General features: G+C 31.4%; 1 protein-coding gene and 1 non-coding gene across 2 annotated transcripts; one reads left to right on the top strand and one right to left on the bottom strand.

Moving 5' to 3' along the window:
- Positions 1-1,716: 1,716 nt before the first annotated feature.
- LOC112805994 (acetyl-coenzyme A carboxylase carboxyl transferase subunit beta, chloroplastic-like) lies at positions 1,717-11,317 on the top strand. Its single transcript, XM_025848308.1, has 2 exons — positions 1,717-1,885; positions 10,425-11,317. Exons 1-2 carry the CDS (start codon positions 1,717-1,719, stop codon positions 11,315-11,317), a joined length of 1,062 nt encoding a protein of 353 aa, XP_025704093.1.
- Positions 8,419-8,492, bottom strand: TRNAR-ACG (transfer RNA arginine (anticodon ACG)). Its single transcript has one exon. It is a non-coding gene; the product is annotated as a tRNA-Arg (tRNA).
- Positions 11,318-17,500: the final 6,183 nt, after the last annotated feature.

Raw genomic sequence — 17,500 nt, 5'->3', positions numbered from 1 at the left:
TGGGATCTCTATCTACCAAAATCTTTACTTCTGGTTCCGGCGAACGAATAATCATTGAGTCCTCCTCCTTCCGGACAACACATACAAAGAGACCTGCCAATATAAAAAAAAAATTAGTGAACTTTTGAGAGATTTTTATATTGAGTTTCTTTCTATTCTATCTCCCATCTATCTATTCCAATTTTTTTCTTTAGTTATTCACTAGAACAATTATGATCCGGATGTTAATCCGGGGCAAGTGTTCGAATCTATTATGACATAAGATATAGGCGCTCAACGGACCTTTTTGAATCCTCTAAAACTCCTTCTATACTGCGTCTAGATTTAAAACTGCCTATGCCTAGCTTTGCTTTAACCATGGTAATGGTCCAAAATTGTTAGTTCATAGAGAATCAAAGTGGATTTAACAATGAATCACGAAATGCTATGGTTCTTAAAATTTTTTTCTTAATTTATTAAAACTAGAATTTTTTTCAGAAGTAATTCGTGGGATCATGCACTTTTTCCTATTTATATATATAAAGAAAAAAGTGCAGTTGGTTCGATCTAACCTATTCTTGAAATAAACAACTCGCACACACTCCCTTTCCAAAAAAAACCAATACACCGAGCACTACACTTAGATTTATTGGATTTGTTGCTAAAATATCGGTATTAAACCCGAAACTTCCGGCGGATGGCCAGTAACTCAAACAAAGGAAAGAATCGGTTACATTTTTCATATGATCTCATCTCCTCTTCTATTATGGATAGACTAATTTTCTTTCTATGATTCCGAATTTGTTTTATTTAGAATTTTTTTAATAATATTTATATATTAGTGTTAGTGGTCGATCAATTGGATTACAAAATTTCCCATAAAAATCATATTTTTTAGCTAGTTTTTTTTTCAATTGCAAAATCTCTAGTTGTTTTATTTTAATATTATTGGTTTTGAGGGGTACGATTAGAATAGAAGTTAAAAATTGAAGGAAACCTTATTTTCTTCCATTAAAATGGATCCGAGATTAAGTTGAAGGAATGATAAATATGAAAATACGGGCCTCTGTTCGTAAAATTTGTGAAAAATGTAGATTGATCCGTAGACGAGGTAGAATTCTAGTAATTTGTTCCAATCCAAGACATAAACAAAGACAAGGATAAGGATAATATTTCCACAAAAGCCACAAGAGAGGGCTTTGAATTATAAAGGACTGGGTGCGCAAATAAAAAAAAATAAAAAAAGATATAGATATTGAAATTCAAACTTTTTTTTACATGAAAACTTAGAAATTATATAATATTCTCTATTATATATGATATGATTTTATAGTAATATTGATTATATATTAATATTTTTGAATATGTGAAAATTTCAAATTATTGAATGAATATAGAAATTCTATTTCGAATATTTCGAAATTTTCTTATATATATAATATATATCAATGATTATATATATATAGATTAGAACTATTCTAATAGAATACAATATAAAAAAGAGATATTAGATAGAGAGATTTTGGGGATCTAAAATTGGAAATTCTATTTTTGTTAGTTGTATATTAACACAAATAGAATGCCAATTTTGAGAATATTAATTCTAGTTTCTAATTAAAAAAAAGAAATATAGTAAAACATCTGTTTTTTTGACATGAAATGAATATATCCATACATCTCAGACTTCCTTTTAGGTTATGAGATAATAATTATGAAATAATAAAAAGATAATAAGATATGGCAAAACCTATACCCAAAATTGGTTCGCGTAAAAATGGACGTATTGGTTCACGTAAACATGCTCGTAAAATACCAAAGGGCGTTATTCATGTTCAAGCTAGTTTCAACAATACCATTGTCACTGTTACCGATGTACGGGGTCGGGTAATTTCGTGGTCCTCCGCAGGTACTTGTGGATTCAAAGGTACGCGAAGGGGAACACCATTTGCCGCCCAAACCGCAGCAGGAAATGTTATTCGAACAGTAGCGAGTCAAGGCATGCAATGAGCAGAAGTCATGATAAAGGGTCCCGGTCTCGGAAGAGATGCGGCATTAAGAGCTATTCGTAGAAGTGGCATACTCTTAAATTTTATACGGGATGTAACCCCTATGCCACATAATGGGTGTAGGTCCCCTAAAAAACGACGTGTGTAATGTAAAACAAAAGATAAAAATAGAAAACATAGAATAAATTTCAAGACAAGAGAAATAAACAATTCAAGGATTTGAAAAAAAGAATTGATTACTATGGTTCGAGAGAAAATTAGAGTATCTACTCGAACACTACAGTGGAAGTGTGTTGAATCAAGAGTAGACAGAATAGTAAAATAATTCCTTCATAGTGATATTTTTATAGAGATAGGAGAAAAAATTCACATGGATATAGTAAATCTTGCTTGGGCTGCTTTAATGGTAGTTTTCACATTTTCCCTTTCTCTCGTAGTATGGGGAAGAAGTGGACTTTAAAGGTACGACTAATTGGGGTGGGGGATCCAACTGTATCAATTGTTTTCTAGCTGGGTTATTAAATTTTTCTATTGAATATTTTTCATTTCCTTTTAATTAATACCATACCAATTCCTTTAATTCAAATATATCCGCATTTCGGAAGTCTATTTTATTTGAGTGGTGTAATGTATTCTATGCATACTAAATACAAAATACTCTGTCAATCACCCAAATAGTGAAATTATTACCTTATTCTTGTTAAGGGGATGAAAAAAAGATAGGAAATTTTTTCCTATTCCAACCTAATTCTTCCTAAGATTTCTATTTAGATGAACTGGCTCTTACCAAAGTTATATATCGAAAATGAGTAACCGCGGAACCCCCTTTAACACCCCTTTTCCCTTTTTTCCCCTCTTTTCAAAGTTGGATTTCTAAGTTCTTTATTGAACTCATTTATTTGCAATCATGGTTAAAATGTAAAAAAGATTGGGGTTGACTACCAATCTTTTCAAAATACAGAAAAAGCTTCTCGTAGAAACTACCGATCATTTGTTAACTATTACAACTATTCCAACTATTTAATCAATTACTTCTTGGAAATGCTAAAAGTATTACTCAATTTTTTTATATGATACCGGGCCGGGATTGATATTAAGAATCAGAAACCCATAAATTTGAATAGCAAAAATAAGAGTTGCTTTTGGATTATTACATATATATTTTAGTGGAACCAATACAAAAAATGGATGAAATAAAGAAAAAATTGGAGCTACTATGTACATTAGATATAATGATGTAATGGAATTGAAATTCGATATATATAAGTCTATATATAAGAAGGTCGATCTGAATATTTAGATACATATTGTAGATTGATCCATATTATATTATAGAGTAAAACTTTTTGCACTACAATTATAGAATAGATAATATAGATAATATGGTAGAAAGAAATCAAATTGATTTCTTTCTACCATATTATCTATCCAGATTTTATAGAATTCTGTTGCTTCTAGTCCGATTATTTCATTTATTAAATCTTAAGTAAAAATAGAATCTTTTTTTTCATTCACTGTATTGACATGAATTAAGAAATGAAATCATGTTTTAAGTCAAATTAGTCACTTTGACTTACCGTCTTTACATAAATTATAAGTAAAAAGGCAGTGGGAACTAGAATGAACAGTGCAGTAGCAATAAATGCCAGAATATTTACTTCCATAATCTCTATGCTTTTTTTCTTTTATTTCCAATAAATAACTCGGGATCTAATCCCATAGAGATGGTAAATCTTTCGTCAGCAAATTCAATGGTCTAAATCACATCTCGATGATATCAAATAGAACCAATATAATATCATGAATAACAATATCTAAGCTAAGCTATCAAATCGATTCATCGTCGAGAATGGAATAGTATAACATAGGAAGATCTTTTATCCATACCAAATTCAAAAAATGTCGTTTCTGATGCAATCAAAAATTCTTTTTTTTTTAACTTTTGAATTTCAAATTAGATAAGGGTTCCCACGAAGCAAAAAAGAGGGGATCCCTCTTAGGAATGATATTTTTTTGTTATTAGGATTCCCTTTCACATACAAATTGGTGTCTTTTTTTGGATTTAGACAAAAATGGAATTGTTACCCCCGGATCTTGGGTAGAGACGGGCGATATTTTAGTGGGGAAATTAACGCCTCAAATGGTACAAGAATCCTCGTATGCCCCGGAAGATAGATTATTACGAGCTATACTTGGAATTCAGGTATCCTCCTCAAAGGAAACTTGTCTAAAACTACCTATAGGCGGTAGAGGTCGAGTTGTTGATGTAAGATGGATTCAAAAAAAAAGAGGTTTCAATTATAATCCAGAAACTATTAGAATATATATATTGCAGAAACGTGAAATCAAGGGAAAATCGTATGGGTTTTTTGAAATTATGTGCTATTGCTCAAATCCGTAGTCAATCCTATTTTCGATAGGAGCAGTTGACAGTCGAATCCTATTTTTCCCATTATTTTCGTATCCGTAATAGTGTGAAAAGAAGGCCCGACTCCAAGTTGTTCAAGAATAGTGGCGTTGAGTTTCTCGACCCTTTGCCTTAGGATTAGTTAGTTCTATTTCTCGATAGGGGCAAGGGAAGGGGTATAACTCAGCGGTAGAGTGTCACCTTGACGTGGTGGAAGTCATCAGTTCGAGCCTGATTATCCCTAAACCCAACCCAATGTGAGTTTTTCTATTTTGATGCCGTAATCGAATGAGAATTTAGAATAGATAAAAAAGAGGCTCGTGGGATTGACGAGAGGGGGGAATTACTTTGATGGTTTGTACAAGTATTTTTGTTTCACTAATAACTACTATTCCAGATACATCATGGTACGGGCTTATTTGGACTACAAGACCAAATCAGATTATAGAGCAAGATTTAATAAGTACTAGTCATTTCTTCCATTTATCAACAGATTTTTTTCTTCCATTTGAACTAATTTCAATAATTCTCTTAGCTGCTTTGATAGGTGCAATTGTCGTGGCTCGCCAGTAAGAAATTTTTTTAACTTGCAAAAAAAAAAGAATTCTTTTTTTTCCTCAGTTATTTCGATTTAATTCTCTGTAAATGTAAAAAAAGAGTGTTTATGTAGAAATTTTTTTTTTGCGAATATATTCTTTTTTTCAGACTTTTTTTTTAATTCTTTAGTCAATTGAATTGGTTGAATTGTTGTTCATATTATATTAATATTATAGTGAATCGAAATTGATAAGGAGTTCGTCAATGATGCTCGAAGATGGACTTGTTTTGAGTGCCTATTTATTTTCTATCGGTATCTATGGATTGATCACGAGTCGAAATATGGTTAGAGCCCTTATGTGTCTTGAACTTATACTGAATGCAGTTAATATAAATTTCGTAACCTTTTCTGATTTTTTTGATAGTCGCCAATTAAAGGGAAATATTTTTTCTATTTTTGTTATTGCCATTGCAGCCGCTGAAGCTGCTATCGGACCGGCTATTGTTTCTTCAATTTATCATAACAGAAAATCAACTCGTATCAATCAATCGAACTTGTTGAATAACTAGTATTTATATTATTTATATTGAATAAATAGTATTAATAGTGATTTATCATATAAATATTAATTTTGAATAGTGTAATTCAACAAACTCGCACGTTTGCAAAAACGTAAGAAATCAAAGTATCTTGGTCCCCTCTCCTCTTATGAATAAAGCCAAAAACAGATAAAGCACCTAAACTATAAGACAAATAAGCTTCTCCGAACCATACAAGTGCACGCCGAGCCCACGCAAAAGGTTTGGTTAAAATATGCCAAATTCCACCAAGTATACAAATCGAACCCAACCATACATGCCCCCCAATTATATCTTCCAAATCGTCCACACTAACAATCCATCCCTCTCCTCCAAAAGGTGATTTTAGTAAATAACCAAATATAATACTTGGACTAAGGGTCAAGTTGGTAATTTTTCTTACATCCCCCCTCCCGGAGCCCAGGTATCATATATACCCCCAAAATAAAGAGCCTTGAATACTAGAAGAAAAGCACCTATGCCTAACAAGATTAAGTGAATACCTAAAATTGTAGTCATTTTATTTCTATCTTTCCATACATAACCGAAGAATGGAAAAGATTCTTCAAGAGTTTCAGGTCCCAGAAGTGCATGATAAATACCACCAAAGCCCAATACTGCAGAGGAAATTAAGTGAAGTACTCCGGACACAAAGTATGGAAAGGTGTCTATAACCTCCCCCCAGGACCTACCCCCAACCTAGAGTTGCTAGATGGGGAAGTAAAATTAAGCCTTGCTCATACATGGGCTTCTCGGGTACGAAATGAGCCACTTCAAATAGGTTCATTGCTCCGGCCCAGAATACTATTAATCCGGCATGGGCTACATGAGCTCCCAGTAGTTTACCGGATAAATTGATAAGTCGGGCATTTCCGGCCCACCCATGAGTAAATATTTCGTAGTAGCCTCATTAGACCGTACATCTTTCTTAGTATATCCAGAAAGTAGATAGGAGCATAGACTGAAACATTCTGGAGCTACAAAGATAGCTTCATCCTGGTCATAGATAGATCACCCAGGTTCGGGTCCATAAGCAGTGACAATTGCCCTATGAAGACTCGCTTTCGCTACGGCTCCGGTAGTTTCCCTTAACCAAGCCACTGCCTATGAGTCGCCGGGAATCACTTGCTCCGATTCTACGTATTGATTATTTTGAACTAATAAAAAGCTTTTCGGTGGAATTCTAACATTATGTAGAATGTCATCACTTTCAATAGTTACATATAAGTCTATATAAGATAAAAAAGCAGGATGACCGTGACGTGTACGCGGGAAATTCAAAAAGTTTTTTTGTATAAAAAATACAAACGTTGGAATACTCTGAATTAGCTGGATTCTAGTCTCTAATAGAATATAGAATTTGTATATAAACAAAAATAGTTTCAAATAGTTATATTTTTTAATAAAATCAAAGAAACAGAATTTTAGAATTTATTTTATGAATTCTATCAATATCTGAACCTTATTCTATTTATAGAAGTAGTGGACATTTTGTACCCAAAACAAACGCGCTACCAAGCTGCGCTACATCCCTTTCAATTGGTTTTCTGTGTCATTGTAAAGAATCTTTGTCTTGTTTTCCACATTTTCTCCGTTGTATATATATTATATAATATATAATAATATATAATATAATTAAGAATATAAAAATTCTTATATTCTAATCAGAAAAATTTTAATATAATAATCAAAGAAAGACTTCTTAAGTTAATAAATAATTTAAATAATAATAAATAGGAAATTTCCCTAACATGGAAATCTATTTCATTTTTATGGAATGTTCGGGCAGAAATAGACCCCTTTTTATTAGTTATTAGAAAACAAAAAAGCTATCGAATGAATCGTTGTACATTTCAAATTTGAATTAAGAATTCGGCAGAAAATCCAAGTGGTTATTAACAAAATAACTATTTTTTGATAGTCCTATATAAAATTATGTATTAGAAATTGAAATAAAGAAAAAGGGAGGATTAAAAATGCGAGATCTTAAAACATATCTCTCCGTGGCACCAGTGGTTAATTTTTAAATAAAAATAATTCTAAAATTCTGTTTCTTTTATTTTATTAAAAAATATAACTATTTGAAACTATTTTTGTTTATATACAAATTCTATATTCTATTAGAGAATAGAATCCAGCTAATTCAGAGTATTCCAACGTTTGTATTTTTTATACAAAAAAACTTTTTGAATTTCCCGTAGAAATTGATTGCGCTAATGAATAAGCTTTCAATGCTGTCCAAAAACCTCTCCTTTTCCAAAGAGTTTTTCGGATTTTTTTTTTGGATCTCGAGGTGCGTTTCTTTGGAACTGCCATGCAACTGATATAGTTTTTTTATTGCTACAAGTCATGTGAAAGACATATCTTCTGTTCCGTAAAACAAATAGTTCTTTTATTTGATTAATTAGCCATTTTTTTTATCCCCTCTTTTTTTCTATCTTTCTATCTAAAGTAAAACTTTGAATATTATAACACTTTTTTCAAAATTTTGCCAAACATAGATATCTGTTTAATGTAAAAAAAGAAATTACTTCGAAAAAACTAATGCTTTTGAAATAAAAGACAAAAATTCTTATTTATTCGATTGGGTCATGTCATATGAATTTAATTTTACTGCATATCAAACAAAATAAACGAATGTTTTTATTTGATTTGACAAATTTCGTTTTATGAGAATTTTTTACTAAAATACAAATATTAAAAAAAGAGCTAAAGCTTAGGACATACTTTTTTTATTTAGAAATATCCACCATTTACGAAAATTTTGTTTCTTTTTTAAGAAAACAGTAAGGTAAGGCCATTCCATTTCGACAAAATACCCACACCCAAGTTCCATAGCTTTGGGTCCGCTAGCCCGATCATGATTTTCTTACCCCCAGAGGTAAGGGTCCTTACCTTTTTGGCCGGTTGTGGGCGAGGAGGGATTCGAACCCCCGACACCGTGGTTCGTAGCCACGTGCTCTAATCCTCTGAGCTACAGGCCCCATCCCGTCTCCACTGGATCTGTTTCCCGGAGTACCCTAAAACTAAAAAAAGGGAACCTTCCCTCTCCCCAGCCATTTCATTTCGGCTTAAGAAGATGTGAAAGCACCTCTCTCTCTCTATAAGAACGGTGCGTTCCGAGGTGTGAAGTGGGCGAGAAGGGATTTCATAATTGGGGTTTTGAATAAGATGACCTTTTTCATTTTGAATTCTTATTACTTTTTCATATTGAAAAAGTAATAAGAGAGGTCTTAAGCTTTTTATCATCCTGGCGCCGAGCTATTTTTCCGCAGGACCTCCCCTGAGGCACAATAGCTATTAAACGATTACTCTAGTTTACTAGAGACATCGATATCCTTTTTTTAGCTCGATGGAAATTTGATTCTTTTCCTAAAGATTCTTTCAAATAGAAATAGAGAACGAAGTAACTAGAAAAAATAAACGTATATTTGTAAAAATACTCCTTTTCTATAGGGATCATCTAAAAAGCAAGGCGTTTTCAATGTATTCATACAGAAAGGCTGACATAGATGTTATGGGTTAGCGGAATCTTTTTTCCGTGTTCCATATTTCTTCTTTTCTGAATCCCTTCCGTAAAGGAGCCGAATGAAACAAAAGTTTCACATTCGGTTTTGAATTAGAGACGTTAAAAAAAAAAAGATAAATAAACGTCGACTATAACCCCTAGCCTTCCAAGCTAACGATGTGGGTTCGATTCCCGCTACCCGCTTTTATCTTATTTCTATATTAGATATTAGATTAGAATCTTTCTCTTTTTTTTAGATTAGAATAAAATGTGGAATAAAATAAATACATTTTTTTAGTAAATTTTTTATCATTTCTGTATTTTGTTTTTTGTTATTTTATTCAATTTTATCAATTAATACAATATTCAATTTTCCAATTTGAATTCAAGATTATTGAATATAATATTCATTATATTATATATATTTATATATATAGTATATATATCTATATATTATATCTCCAATTTTTTCTTTATTTCATCCATTTTTTGTATTGGTTCCACTAAAATATATATGTAATAATCCAAAAGCAACTCTTATTTTTGCTATTCAAATTTATGGGTTTCTGATTCTTAATATCAATCCCGGCCCGGTATCATATAAAAAAATTGAGTAATACTTTTAGCATTTCCAAGAAGTAATTGATTAAATAGTTGGAATAGTTGTAATAGTTAACAAATGATCGGTAGTTTCTACGAGAAGCTTTTTCTGTATTTTGAAAAGATTGGTAGTCAACCCCAATCTTTTTTACATTTTAACCATGATTGCAAATAAATGAGTTCAATAAAGAACTTAGAAATCCAACTTTGAAAAGAGGGGAAAAAAGGGAAAAGGGGTGTTAAAGGGGGTTCCGCGGTTACTCATTTTCGATATATAACTTTGGTAAGAGCCAGTTCATCTAAATAGAAATCTTAGGAAGAATTAGGTTGGAATAGGAAAAAATTTCCTATCTTTTTTTCATCCCCTTAACAAGAATAAGGTAATAATTTCACTATTTGGGTGATTGACAGAGTATTTTGTATTTAGTATGCATAGAATACATTACACCACTCAAATAAAATAGACTTCCGAAATGCGGATATATTTGAATTAAAGGAATTGGTATGGTATTAATTAAAAGGAAATGAAAAATATTCAATAGAAAAATTTAATAACCCAGCTAGAAAACAATTGATACAGTTGGATCCCCCACCCCAATTAGTCGTACCTTTAAAGTCCACTTCTTCCCCATACTACGAGAGAAAGGGAAAATGTGAAAACTACCATTAAAGCAGCCCAAAATTCTAGATACTATCTATATTAGTATATAATATATATTACTATATTAATAGTATATATTACTATATTAATCTATTAATATAATTACTGTAACTGTAATAGAATTTTTACAGTTACAGTAATTAATAGGGTGGTTCAATTCTATGCTGTTTTATAGGCAGTTAGAATACAGGTGTGGGCTAAGTAACTCAATGGATAGTTTTGGTCCTGTTGAAAATACCAGTGCAAGTGAAGACCCAATTTTGATTGATATGGAAAAAGACTTTCCTAGCTGGAATGATAGTGACAATTCTAGTTACAGTAATGTTGATTATTTAGTCGGTGTCAGGAACATTAGAAATTTCCTATCTGATAAAATTCTTTTAGTTAGGGATAACAATAGCCAAAGGAACCGTTATTCCATATATTTTGATATTGAAAATCAATTTTTGAAGATTTCTAATGATCCTTCTTTTCTAAGTGAACCAGAAAGTCTTTTTGATAGTTATAATAAGAATTCTAGCTATCTGAATAATGTCTCTAAGAGACATGAGAATCATTACATGTATGATACTAAATCGAGTTGGAAAAATGGCATTCATAATTGCATTGAAAGTTATCTTCGTTCTCAAATCTGTATTGTTAGTCACATTTTAGGTGAAAGTGATAAATACAATGACAGTTACTTTTATACTTCTATTTGTGGTAAGGGCGGAAATAGTAGTGAAAGCGAGGGTTCTTCTATAAAAACAACTATCACGAATGAGAATTTAACTAAAAGAGAGGATTCTAAAGATCTCGATGAAACTCAAAAATACAAGCATTTATGGATTGAATGCGAAAATTGTTATGGATTAAATTATAGGAAAATTTTTAAATCAAAAATGAATATTTGTGAACACTGTGGATATCATTTGAAAATGAGCAGTTCAGATAGAATCGAACTTTCGATTGATCCAGGTACTTACCGAGATGCTCTAGCACTGCTTCCTAAGAGCAGCGTGTCTACCAATTTCACCATAGCGGCTTACCCGAAATCATAATAACCTATTTATTGTAAATCGTCGAGATTGAAAGAATAAATTCGAAAGATGCAATTTTTTTTAGTAATTAATAAATATTAAAGAAACAAAAGAATTGTATTCTAATTATTTCTTTTTTTTTCTTTTTTTTTATAAAAATTATTAGAAATTAAATTATTTATTCACTTGAATATATATTTATATTCATATATTCAAATGAATAAGAAGAATTCGTATATATAGAAAGAGCTTAACAAAAGATATAAACATTTCAATAATTATTATTATTATCTCGTCGGAAATGGAACAAAAAATTCGTAGTTTTTCATTTATTATCAAATCTTTTTTATTTCTATTTCATTTTTGAATCCAAAGAGATGCATATTCTTTTTTTCTTTTAAAAAAAGAAATTCAAAAATTTATCATTTTTGGATCACCAATTTAGTATTCCATTCAAATATTCCATTCAAAATATTTTTTCTTCTTATAAAATAAATAGATTCCAAAATAGATATTTATATGAGTTATAAGTAAAAAATTTTATTTAATAGAATTATTTTTATTTAAAAATTCTATTAAATAAAAATAATTCTAAAATTCTGTTTCTTTGATTTTATTAAAAAATATAACTATTTGAAACTATTTTTGTTTATATACAAATTCTATATTCTATTAGAGAATAGAATCCAGCTAATTCAGAGTATTCCAACGTTTGTATTTTTTATACAAAAAAACTTTTTGAATTTCCCGCGTACACGTCACGGTCATCCTGCTTTTTTATCTTATATAGACTTATATGTAACTATTGAAAGTGATGACATTCTACATAATGTTAGAATTCCACCGAAAAGCTTTTTATTAGTTCAAAATAATCAATACGTAGAATCAGAGCAAGTGATTGCCGAGATTCGCGCGGGAACATACACTTTAAATTTGAAGGAAAAAGTTCGAAAATATATTTATTCTAACTCACAGGGAGAAATGCATTGGAGTACTGATGTATATCATGCATCTGAATTTAATGGGGGTAACATACATATCTTACCAAAGACAAGTCATTTATGGATATTATCGGGAAAGTCGTGTAAGTGGAGTGACTTATCTTTTTCACTCTTCAAGGATCAAGACCAAATGCACACCCATTCTCGTTCTCTTGGAGAAAAAGCTATTTCTAACTCTTTTTTAAATAATGATTTTGTCGAAAATAACCTAAATCTAGTAAGACATAAATTGTTTAGTTCAAAACCTTACGAATAAATGAAAAAATTTATTCTAAAATTGGGTATAAAATTGTTGTTGTTTTATTTTTTAAAAATGGATAATGTCTTTTTTTTAGGAATCCAAAATTGGTGAAGTTTGATCTCTGTAGAACAACTCAAGAAACAAACCTCCTTTTTTCTCTATAAATAGAATAAGGTTCAGATATTGATAGAATTCATACAATTCTTCTTTGTACTACAATGCTTTTGTGAATTTCGCTTCATTTCTCATATCATATTTGTCATTTAGTTTAGTTTTAATTTCGATTTTTCATTTTTTAATTAAAAAGGGAGTCTTTATGTCACGCTACAGAGGGCCTCGTTTCAAAAAAATACGCCGTCTGGGGACTTTACCTGGACTAACTAGTAAAAAGCCTACAGTCGGAGCAAGATTAAAAATGAATAAAAATTTGTATCTTATAACTCATATATAATCTCTTCTAGGGGATTCAGATTTGAATTTGAAATTCAAAGATGGAATTTATTTTATGTCTGTCTTATTAAATAATTTAATAGAAGAGATTATTATGCACTCTATTTCCAATTACGTGAGCAGTCATCAGCATTGCTAGAGGCCATACTGCTATTTCTTTTTAGTTTTTTTGAGTTCTCTTTTTTGAGTTTCACTTTTAGTTTGAATAACAGAAAAAAGGCAAATTCTCTGCTGTATCCACATACCATTTATCTCTACAAAATACGAGACGAAAAAGAACGATTTTTTTAGAAGGGATATAATGGAATTTTTGGATTGACTATTACTATAGCCTAATATATTTATATAATAGATATATAGAATATTATTCTAAATTTTCAGTTTTATTGGATGGACTGATGTAGACAACAAACATTTAATTACATTAAATATACATTTAAATACATTAAATATACATTTAAATGAAATATGCATTAAATATTCTAAACTAAATATTAAATATAATAATATATAAATAAGATTATTTAGTAAGATAAATATAGTAAGAAATATAAAAATAAATATGAAAATGGACCATACAAGTGCACGCCGAGCCCACGCAAAAGGTTTGGTTAAAATATGCCAAATTCCACCAAGTATACAAATCGAACCCAACCATACATGCCCCCCAATTATATCTTCCAAATCGTCCACACTAACAATCCATCCCTCTCCTCCAAAAGGTGATTTTAGTAAATAACCAAATATAATACTTGGACTAAGGGTCAAGTTGGTAATTTTTCTTACATCCCCCCCTCCCGGAGCCCAGGTATCATATATACCCCCAAAATAAAGATCCTTGAATACTAGAAGAAAAGCACCGATGCCTAACAAGATTAAGTGAATACCTAAAATTGTAGTCATTTTATTTCTATCTTTCCATACATAACCGAAGAATGGAAAAGATTCTTCAAGAGTCTCAGGTCCCAGAAGTGCATGATAAATACCACCAAAGCCCAATACTGCAGAGGAAATTAAGTGAAGTACTCCGGACACAAAGTATGGAAATGTGTCTATAACCTCCCCCAGGACCTACCCCCAACCTAGAGTTGCTAGATGGGGAAGTAAAATTAATCCTTGCTCATACATGGGCTTCTCGGGTACGAAATGAGCCACTTCAAATAGGTTCATTGCTCCGGCCCAGAATACTATTAATCCGGCATGGGCTACATGAGCTCCCAGTAGTTTACCGGATAAATTGATAAGTCGGGCATTTCCGGCCCACCAAGCGAAACCGGTAGTTTCTTGGTCACGACCTGTTAAAGCTAAAGTTCCATTAAAGAGCGTTTCCACGTGGTAGAACCTCCTCAGGGAATATAAGGTTTTCATGAGGCTGATCTTGAGCCGCCATCCACGCGCGAATACCTTCGTTTAAAAGAATATTTTTGGTGTAGAAAGTCTCAAATTCAGGATCTTCTGCTGCACGTATTTCTTGAGAAACGAAGTCATAGGCACGTAGGTTCAAGGCCAGGCCGACTACTCCAAGAGCACTCATCCATAAACCAGTTACAGGTACAAATAACATAAAGAAATGTAACCAACGTTTATTGGAAAAAGCAACCCCAAAGATTTGGGACCAAAAGCGGTTAGCGGTGACCATTGAATAAGTTTCTTCAGCTTGGGTTGGGTTAAAAGCACGGAATGTATTTGCGCCATCACTATCTTCAAATAAAGTATTTTCCACGGTAGCACCATGAATAGCGCATAGTAGTGCAGCGCCCAATACACCAGCAACTCCCATCATATGAAATGGGTTTAATGTCCAATTATGAAACCCTTGGAAAAATAGGATGAATCGAAATATAGCTGCTACACCAAAACTGGGTGCAAAGAACCAACCAGACTGACCCAGTGGATAAATCAGGAATACGGAAACAAAAACAGCAATTGGACCAGAGAATGCGAATGCATTATAAGGGCGCAATTGAACAGATCGAGCAAGTTCAAATTGACGTAACATGAAACCTATTAATGCGAAAGCGCCGTGGAGAGCAACAAAAGTCCACAGACCACCTAATTGACACCAACGGGTAAAATCTCCTTGTGCTTCAGGACCCCATAGTAACAACAAAGAGTGTGCTAAACTATTAGCAGGAGTAGAGACTGCAGCGGTTAAGAAGTTACAGCCTTCCAAATAGGAACTTGCCAATCCATGAGTATACCATGAAGTTACAAAGGTTGTACCTGTGAACCAACCCCCCAAAGCGAAATAGGCGCAAGGAAAGAGCAACAGACCGGACCAACCCACAAAAACGAAACGGTCCCTCCGTAACCAGTCATCCATAATATCAAATAAATCATTTTCATCTTTGGTAAATTTACCAAGAGCTATAGTCATAGTGATCCTCCTATTCAACTACTTCAACCATTTCTGAACACCTCCTAGCATTTTGGGGATGGGACCTTGGAGGCTTTTCTCATTTATATAATGATTTTTTTTCTCGTAGATTTCCCTTCTTTTCTAATGCGTTTCGGATATAAAAATCATTTATTGTTCTATGGATACCTAGGTTAAGTTGAATCCATGAACTCAATCCGGCTATTCCTTTTTTTATTCTTCTAAATCAAATCCCCTAAGTCATGAATGGTTAATTGTCTTATGACTCATAAATTTACTCATAAATCTGATAGAAATTTTTTTAACAATTTTTCAAGAGAAAAATGATACCTTTTCTCGTTCGCGCTACCAGCGGAGCCGGGCACACTCCGTTCCTTTGATCAAAGAATAATATTCAAAGAATATTTTTGTGAAATTCAAAGTTAAAGTTCTTAATATTTACATTTACAACATTAATAGACTCTAATCAAATAATATTCAAATTAGATCTATATTATAATGTAAAAAAATATTTATGTTATAGATTGAATGAACAAAATAAAATACAACAAAAACAATACTAAAAAGTTATTGAAAAAAATTGAAAACAAAGATTCTTTTTAGTTTAGTAAAAAAAAATAGGAAAAACATCTTTTAAATAATGAATCTTTTTCCTATTTTTTTTTACAGCTCTCAAGTAATCTTTTCTATTTTTTTACCAAATCATATATTTATTTATACTTTGATTGCATTTAATTTAACCCCGTATTTATGAATATTCAATTAATAGAATCAGAATTCAAAACAGAATATCTAATATAATTAATTTATTATATTATTTATTCAAAGAAAAGATATTAAACATGAAAGAATCAGAATAATAATCTAAATTTTAATTTGAAAGTTGAATTAGAAAGGAATTCAATTTTTAATCAATTTTTTTCTACTTGTTCCTGGAGTAAAAAGATTTCCATTTGTTCCTGCTAAATTTACGTATTGAATTCTTTTTCTTGTCCCCATAATTCAAAAAGTTTTTTTTATTATTGCCGAAGAAATGAAATAAAAGATAGGGTAGAGGTATGACAGTTATTATATGAGGTCTACCCAATGCTAGATGCAAAGGCGCATAATAGATCGATATGAACATGATGAGCTGTCCCGTAATAAACCCAGCTGTTGCTGATAGTTTCTTCTCGGTCCCTTCTTGCATAATCCGAGCTCGAAGAAGGAAGAGATAAGAGGGCCCTATGGAGAATGTGCTCAGAAATCCATAATAGAGTCCGAAAAATCATGCTTTCTTCCCTTTGTGAAAAATTTAGCAGAACTTAAAAGATTTTTTTTCTTTTTCCAAATAAAAAAATTTTAAAGTGTATTATCATACCTATGTTCCTTGCGGAAATAGAAGGCGAAATCAATCCATTTTTTTAGTTCTACGTTTTACATTCATTCTTTCTATTTTTTATTATTTTAATAATATATTATTATATATAGAATTAGATTCTATTTTATACTCCTCAATATACTCTTTTCTACTCATCCTATTCCTATTAACTGAATATATATATTCAGTTAATAGGAATAGGATGAGTAGAATCCATAAAAAATACTTATCGAAAAAAGTGATCCATTGAGTCTACTAAGTATATTTGAATTCTATTGATTATAGACTATCTTTATAACAATATAAGAAAAAAATGCGATATATAAATTCAATATTCTATAATTAATAATTATATATAGCAGGTACAAATATTAAATCGAGGTACCCATTCTATGATAAACTTACCTTCCATTTTTGTGCCTTTAGTGGGCCTAGTATTTCCGGCACTTGCAATGGCTTCTTTATTTCTTTATGTTCAAAAGAACAAGATCTTTTAGATACGGACAATAGGCACAAATCAAGTATATTTTTTTAGATCAGGGAGCAACTTGATGAATAATCACTCCTAAAGGTTTACACCATAATAGTGCTAGTTGATGAACTAGTCCCAATGAAAAAGCAGAAAAAATGGGGTTGGTAAAACATACTACTCCTAAACTTCCTAATACAAGACATGATCCCAAAAAGACTAAAAGAAAATCATGTAGTGGTTCAGGTAAATCCATTATATGTAAAATAAGAGATAAATGCATCGAAATTTCATGACCTTTTTGAT

The sequence above is a fragment of the Arachis hypogaea genome, chromosome 16 (genome assembly GCF_003086295.3).
Source record: "Arachis hypogaea cultivar Tifrunner chromosome 16, arahy.Tifrunner.gnm2.J5K5, whole genome shotgun sequence".
Lineage (NCBI taxonomy): Eukaryota > Viridiplantae > Streptophyta > Magnoliopsida > Fabales > Fabaceae > Arachis > Arachis hypogaea.
This window is presented reverse-complemented; position numbering and strand designations above follow the sequence as displayed.